Genomic DNA, 8216 nt, shown 5'->3' on the forward strand with positions numbered 1-8216 from the left:
AGAAAACCCACTCAAGTAAAAATGAAAACAAGTAATAATATTATACCAATAGCTGAGATATATAGGGATCTAATGACCAATTAAAATTTATAAAATCCAGTGACATAATACCATAACTAAGACCAATTATATAAGAGATCTAATGACCAATTATAGTCTTCCCCCTCATGAAACAATTTTGTAATTTTTTTTCTCCAACAATTACAGACACATATATTACTTAAAAAAATTAATAATATCCAAATTAATAGAATTCTCCTTAATAAAATATCTTTTGGTATCTCCTATATAAAATACTCACGCTTTATATCCTATTTTATTATTTGCCCTTCTCTTACTATATTATTTACATTAAATTGTCATTAGTATAACTAAGGAATATTTCATTCAATAATTGAAGAAAATCTATACTATTAATTGGAAAATACACTTAAGGTTTTAAAAAAAAATCATATCAAATATCCATGTAGCCAAACTGACCCAATTTACATATTAAAAAGAAAAAACAAGATTAAACAACAGATTTATTATATTATGGGAAATCGTTCAAATTAGTTCCATAGTAATCAGGTTACGAGAATTTTGTGTTTGTATATTCATGTATGACAAAATACGGGATAAGAATTTTGGGAACAAGAATTCAAGCAGAACATATGGGGACATGCTATTTACTCATATGAATTACGAGGAATGGAGTTTTTTCAGGTCAAAAAAATTTAAACGTTGCAATCAGACATATTAGATGGGTTTGATCGCTTGACAATTATATCTTTTAAAAAATTAAGCAAAAATAATTCCGCAAGTACGTGCGGGTCCGAAACTAGTATAGTTTAAAATGGGAAAATTAGAAATGATATTTTTTTTTTGTAAAAGTATAATACCTTTTTCTTCTAATGTTCCCATAATCGTCTCTCTCTCTATAAACCATTTTTTCATTCGTCCAATCGCTAACCAAAAAATGCTTAAATTTCCTAACTAGTCAAACTAATCAAAGCCAAGAAGATAAGATGATACTTTCATTGGGTAATGTTATTGTACTCGTGCTCATTTTTCTTGTTTTGGCTGCACATCTCTTTTCCTTCTACAAAACAAACCACCTCTTTCTGAGTAGTTCAACGAAACAGAAGCTGACAAAAGCTAATCAACAGAAAGAAAAGGAAAAAAAAAGAAAATGCCAGGAAATACACTTATTGACTAGGAAGAGTCTTTGCTCAAACTCCTCTACTTGCTGCCTATATAAAGCCCACTCCATACTCTATTTTATTATCATCCCATACTCTCTCATAGACTCTCATCATAGACATACTCAGAGAGTCATATAGAGAGAGGAAATCAAAAGACCAAAAAATGTCTCCCAAGTACGATGTCTTCTTAAGTTTTAGAGGGATCGACACTCGCGCCAACTTCGTAAGCTTTCTCTACAAAGAACTGGAACGAAGGGGCATCCAAACTTTCAAAGACGACAAGGAGCTCCAAAATGGGCAGAGGATTTCTCCGGAGCTCCAGCGCGCCATCGAGGAGTCGAGATTCGCCGTCGTTGTGGTCTCCGCCCACTACGCTGCGTCTTCTTGGTGTCTCGACGAGCTCGTCAAGATTATGGATTTCGTGAAAAACGGTTCCAAAACCGTGATGCCCATCTTCTACGGCGTGGATCCGTTTCATGTCAGGAGGCAGATCGGAGACGTCGCTGAACAGTTCAAGAAGCACGAGGCTAGAGAAAAAGATCCCGAGAAAGTGCTTTCATGGAGGCAAGCATTAAAGGATTTGGCTAATATCTCCGGCCAGTGTTCATCGAAATGGTGAAATTTCATAACTTTGATGATGATATGATAAAAATTAGATTTTTATTGTTAGATTTGATTTCACTCGAAAGATTGAATTTTTATTTGAATCGATGCTAAAGTTTCGATTTTTTCTCTCTGGTCTCTGTCTCTGTAGGTACAATGACTCGAAGCTGGTGGACGCAACTGTTGATGGGATATCAGAAAAGCTGATAACTTTTACAAGATTAAGCAATGGGAGGAAGATAGTGGGGATTGAGAGACACATGAAGAAACTTAACCGGTTAGTGGATCTGAATTCTAAGAAACCTGTGAGAGTAATTGGGATATGGGCAAGTGGAGGAAACGGTAGATCGACTCTAGCTAAACATGTTTATCAGACATGGTGTAAACAGTTTGAAACCAACTGTTACTTGGGAAACGTGAAAAGGATTTTCAAGGGTCGCCACTTAGCTCATCTACACGACGAGTTTCTGGAAAAGATTGAAGGAGCATACTTGACGAGCAGAGGAAGTCTCAAGAGACAAAAGGTTCTGCTAGTGGCGGACGACGTCTATAAGGTTGAACAGTTAGATGCTTTGGCAGAGGATTTCACCGATTTTGGTCCGGGGAGTGTTGTTGTCATCACTACACAAGACAAGCAGCTGTTGATTTCTTATGGTATAAAGGATGTCTACGAAGTAGAGGATTTGAGATGCGAGAAACTTTGTGACCTCAGAACATTCGCCTTTAAAAAGAGGAGAGACATCTTTGCTGCATTCGAGTCGGCTTTGTATGAAGCAAAGGATTTTGTCACGGAATGTTTTGGTTGTCCAAGTGGTACATCTGGTGTTTATGAGAAATTGTTGAAAGAATTTAACTAGAAGTGTTTTATCCGCTAGCTGCTGCTACCTATTGGATCTTACTGCTAACTAAGCCGCACCCCGCAGGTTAACTCTTCACGATTAGAGAGACCGGCTCTTTTCCTATCCGGCAAGAGGATTCATCGCTCTCCCCTTGACCTTTGAATTTTATTTTAATATTTTTGTTTGTAACGTTTTTATTTTGGTTGTCTTTCTTGTAAAAAAAGTTCCATAGTGTTTTTTTTTTTTTTTGTGTCTTTTCCTTTTGGGTTTATGTTTGTTTATGGTTTTTTTTTTTTTTTGGGACAATGAGTTTATGGGTCCGTTTAAGCTGTATTTGTTGCCCTTCTTCTTTTGTTAAAATACTAAATTAAAAAAAATACAACTTAATATTATAACTTAAAAAATATTAAAAAGTTGTGTAACTTTTTTGATAGTATATTTGTATTCACCCACACAAAATAAAGTAGTGTCCCAAAGGCTCCTTTGCTTATGGGGGCTTCTAATTTTCGACGTAGACTAGTGAAGTTGAATCCTTTGTTTGGGTTTTGCGATGTATGATAGGACATAATTTTAGGAATGTGGTTTTTTTCACAGACTGTTCAGATTTGATGAAGATGATGTTTCCACCGTCTGATTGGTCGATCTTCTCAGCTTATCTCAAAGACATCAAGGTGGATATAGAAAAATTCTCAAGTTTTTCGTTGACATAGGAATGTAAATGTACTTGCAGCTAATATGTTTTCTTTGTTGTTAAAAAATAAAAAATAAAAAACAAAAAGTTTGATTTTTTTGGCTTCCTCTAATGTAACTAGGTATGGAGCCCCCGCGATATCGCGGAGGAACTCATTTAGTAAAATATTTATTACAAAATTTTTTTAATTAAATTTATTTATTAAACTATTGAGATTCTTGATAAAAATTTCAAAAACATACAATTTTTTGAAAAAATCTTTATATTTTATTTGAAAAATATACTTAAAAAATAATCTTACCTACACATATGATTAAATAAATAATTATCAATGCTACACAGTAAACACATCAAATTAAACAAAATTTTACGATTAACTGCCATGAGATTAGATTGCAGTTGTGTTATTTGTCGCTTTTATTAGTAATCTTTCGCTCACATCTTTTCAATGTAACCTTTTATCTGTGTCTTTTCGTAATAACTTTTTGTAAATATTTTTTAATTTCTGAAAAAAATGAATAAATGCAATCTACAGTCGTGTCTTCTCTTCTTAATCTTACAGTCATATTTTTATATATTTTATGAACCATTACAACTTGTTCTCTTGTTGTCAAATATGATATGTAAATGATTATATTTTTAAATTTCTTTCTTTTTGTTTTGTTTTAAACGATAAAATTATGAATACATTGTATAAGACACTATAAATTTCTTAAATAATCATATAATAAATTACAAATATTAAAAATATTAATTAAGGACCATTCTTAATATGACATAATGCTTTGTTTAAATTAATTATTTTTATCCTTTCTAGCATAACTCAAACATATTTCTATTTCCAAAATCAATTTTTACTTCATAAAAAATGAATATTAATATTACTATTCAGTCAATCAGTAAGAAAATTACCAATCCTCTCAAATTTGAATATAACTAAACAGAAAATTATCACATATTTTATTTACTTGAATCAAAACTCAGTTATATATTCATATAAAAAAGAATACATCTATTTTCAGAAATGCAGTATTGTAAATGAATATATAATACAAACAACTATTGTTTTATAGATGAAACATATTTCTATATAAAACAACCTATAGTCATTAAACATTTTGGCAATTATAATAGATTATATATATATATATATAGTTAATCCAATATTGAATGTACTTACTACTTATTTTTCTCCGTCTAAGATGCTGGTTAATTATCCCAAGTCACACATAAATAAACATTAGAGGGGAAAAATAATAGTTAAAACTTATAACAATAATATTTAGGTGTATGATGTAGCATCACAATGTGCGCGTCTAAGGAAGATGGTCGGCCAAGGACGATCGGGTTCATTGCTCTCACACGCTCCTCTTTTTGTTTGGCAGTCAGAATCCAAAACCTTTTCAAACTTTTAAAATATTTTATATTCAGTATATTTTGTTGTTAAGATTTCAATTTGAGTGTATTATGACTAGAACTAAATATACAAATTCCCTTAACCTATATAAAGTTGTAGATAAGTCTTTGTCGTCAAGATAGTTTATTGGACAATCATCTCAACCGTCAATTTTTCTGTTGATCACCGGTTTTCTATCTCCCAATAAACTGAATATTCCCAACTGATAGAACCAATTTTAATATTTTATTTTTATTTTTACCTTGATATTTCATAATCAGATATTTTTTTAAGAAATAGAAATATAGAAATCCATATTGTTTTCTATAATACAATCAGTTTTCTAATCAAAAAGCATGGAGTAGACAAATATATACTTGTGACAAAAAAAAAACAAACATATACGAGCCAAATGCTCTCATTTTCTGAAAACCCAACTTGAACCACATTTTTTAACAGCTAAAACCAAAATTTCGGTTTGGATTCATACCAATAGAATGATAACCCTCGATGAATAGATATTTAAAGAGAGTATCTTAAGATTACTTAAACAAAAACAAAAATTATTTAAATATATTTTAGTATTGTAGACACAACCATAAATATCAAATTTACCAAAAAATTGCAACGATTTATAAGATAAATCAAAAGTTTTAATGGTTGATTAAATAAACAAAATTTGTCGTGGTGTAATTAAAAGGTTGCAGCAATTCATTTTAAATATATTTTAGTTATTTAAAACTAATAAATAATAATTTATGAATAGTTTATCCAAGTAATGTGATCTTAAATATTAATTATACCAATATTGTAATGGTTCAATTAAACGACTAAAATATATGTTTTAATATATTAAAATTAATTATTTATGAAGATGTATACCTAGAGACTGAATATAATTAAATATTACAACGGTTAACAAAATATATTAAACTGCAGTAAATTTTTCACAGTGATGAAACGTCATTTCTAACAAATTCTGTTTTAACTAATACAAATATATATAAAAAAATTTGAATACAATGATGAGAAGTTATTTATATATAGATTTCTAAAGATGTGAACATTTAAATAGACACAACTGTTTGTAAAAGACGCAACTCTATATTCAACAGACGAAACTTTTTAGAGAGACAACTATAAAAAAATTCTGTCAAAAATATAAAATAAAGAAAATTTGAATACAATGNTATAAGATAAATCAAAAGTTTTAATGGTTGATTAAATAAACAAAATTTGTCGTGGTGTAATTAAAAGGTTGCAGCAATTCATTTTAAATATATTTTAGTTATTTAAAACTAATAAATAATAATTTATGAATAGTTTATCCAAGTAATGTGATCTTAAATATTAATTATACCAATATTGTAATGGTTCAATTAAACGACTAAAATATATGTTTTAATATATTAAAATTAATTATTTATGAAGATGTATACCTAGAGACTGAATATAATTAAATATTACAACGGTTAACAAAATATATTAAACTGCAGTAAATTTTTCACAGTGATGAAACGTCATTTCTAACAAATTCTGTTTTAACTAATACAAATATATATAAAAAAATTTGAATACAATGATGAGAAGTTATTTATATATAGATTTCTAAAGATGTGAACATTTAAATAGACACAACTGTTTGTAAAAGACGCAACTCTATATTCAACAGACGAAACTTTTTAGAGAGACAACTATAAAAAAATTCTGTCAAAAATATAAAATAAAGAAAATTTGAATACAATGATGAGAAGTTACTTATATATAAATTTATAAAGATGCGAACATTTGAATAGACACAACTGTTTGTAAGAGATATAACTTTACATTTAACAGACGCAACTTTTTAGAGAGATACAATCGTTGAAATTTTCTGTCAAAGAAATATATATATATATATATATATATATTTTACAAAAATGTACGACGAAAAATCGCAACTGTTGTTATTGAGATTGCTACTATTATATAGATTAAAGTTTTTTTTTCGGGTGTTTTCGTGGAATTATATAGCTCTCATAAAACTTCCCTGGTTGTATTTCTAGTTAAAATTTTCCGGCTTTGTATGGTTATTTTGTTGTGTTATAATCATGAATAAAATTAGTGTGTAGAAAAAAAAAATTGTAAATTTTTTAACGAACTTTACCATTGACATTGACAATTTCATCCTATAAATTCTTATTTACAAACGAAACAAATAGAATAAACCAAAGGAGCATGAAAATATAATAATAAGAAAGAAAATGAAAATGCGTAGAAATTTTCCGGAGGAAGAAGTCTCTGCGAGTGAAACTCATTCCACCATGTGTCCATGGCCATGGCGACACCTCACCATCGCTGCTATAAAATCACCCAGTTGCCTTATTTCTCTTTATACTCTCATAGAGAATCCAATCATCAAATGTCTGATACTACTACCTTCCACAAGTTCGATGTTTTTCTGAGCTTCAGAGGACTCGACACTCGCCGCAACTTGATCAGTTTCCTCTACAACGAACTCATTCGAAGGAACATTCGAACTTTCAAAGACGACAAGGAGTTGGAGCGTGGCCGGAGGATTTCGCCGGAGCTGGTACGCGCCATCCAGGAGTCGAGATTCGCCGTCGTTGTGGTCTCCGTCAACTACGCTGCGTCTCCTTGGTGTCTCGAAGAGCTCGTCAAGATCATGGATTTCGAAAACAAGGGTTCCATCACCGTGATGCCCGTCTTCTACGGCGTGGATCCGTGCCATGTCAGGAGGCAGATCGGACTAGTCGAGGAACAGTTCAAGAAGCATGAGGATAGAGAAGATCATGAGAAAGTGCTTTCATGGAGGCAAGCGTTGACCAATTTGGCGAGTATCTCCGGCGATTGTTCATGGAAATGGTAAAAGTTTGTAACTTTGATTGATGATATAAAAAGATCGAATTTTTAATTATTAGGTTTGATTTGAATCAGTCTCCTGATCTCGTTTAGGGAAGATGACTCGAAGATGGTCGATGAAATTACTGACAAAATATCAAAAAGGTTGATGATTGATACAACAAGAAGCAATGGGAGTGACCTTGTGGGGATTGATGCACACATGAAAGCTCTTCACCGGTTATTGGATTTGAACTCTAAGAAAACTGTGAGAGTGATTGGGATTTGGGCAAGAGGAGGCAATGGTAGATCGGCTTTAGCTAAGTTCGTTTATCAGAACATCTGTCAACACTTTGAAAGCCATTGTTTCTTGGAAAGTGTGAAAAGGATTTCTCAGGATCGCCAAATGTCGCATCTCCATGAAGAGTTTATGATAAGGATTCAAGGAGAATGCTTGAGTAAATTAAGGCTCAAGAATCAAAAGGTTCTGCTTGTTGCTGACGATGTCAATAAGCTTGAACAGTTGGATGCTCTTGCAGAGGATTTTAACTGTTTTGGTCCGGGGAGCATAGTTATCATCACTACACAAGACAAGCAGCTGCTTATCTCTTCTGGCATAAAGCTTGTTTATGAAGTAGAGCTTCTGAGATTCCAGAAAGTTC

The 8216-nt window shown here is 31.4% G+C and overlaps 2 protein-coding genes across 4 annotated transcripts in view; both read left to right on the forward strand.

Moving 5' to 3' along the window:
- LOC104701981 (TMV resistance protein N-like) lies at positions 1283 to 2859 on the forward strand. The gene is made up of 2 exons (XM_010417765.1): positions 1283 to 1799; positions 1939 to 2859. The coding sequence occupies exons 1-2, from the start codon at positions 1348 to 1350 to the stop codon at positions 2642 to 2644; spliced, it is 1158 nt and encodes a 385-aa protein (XP_010416067.1). The 5' UTR covers positions 1283 to 1347; the 3' UTR covers positions 2645 to 2859.
- The window catches only part of LOC104701983 (TMV resistance protein N-like), a 2336-nt gene continuing 1058 nt past the window's right edge, over positions 6939 to 8216 (forward strand). The window contains exons 1-2 of one of the 3 annotated variants that reach the window (XM_019227779.1): positions 6939 to 7578; positions 7669 to 8202. In XM_019227779.1, the coding sequence (XP_019083324.1) occupies positions 7025 to 7578; positions 7669 to 8202 (1088 nt within the window). In that variant the 5' untranslated portion in view covers positions 6939 to 7024. The remainder of the gene's footprint in view (positions 7579 to 7668; positions 8203 to 8216) is intronic. The other 2 variants (XM_010417769.2, XM_010417767.2) reach the window with 2 other exon arrangements.

Source organism: Camelina sativa, chromosome 7 (assembly GCF_000633955.1).
Source record: "Camelina sativa cultivar DH55 chromosome 7, Cs, whole genome shotgun sequence".
NCBI classification, from domain to species: Eukaryota; Viridiplantae; Streptophyta; class Magnoliopsida; order Brassicales; family Brassicaceae; genus Camelina; species Camelina sativa.

Bases quoted from the DNA above. Each gene is read 5' to 3' on its own strand.
- LOC104701981 (XM_010417765.1), top strand. From the start codon at position 1,348: ATGTCTCCCAAGTACGATGTCTTCTTAAGTTTTAGAGGGATCGACACT. The intron at 1,800-1,938 runs GTGAAATTTCAT...CTGTCTCTGTAG, and splicing joins GGCCAGTGTTCATCGAAATG to GTACAATGACTCGAAGCTGG.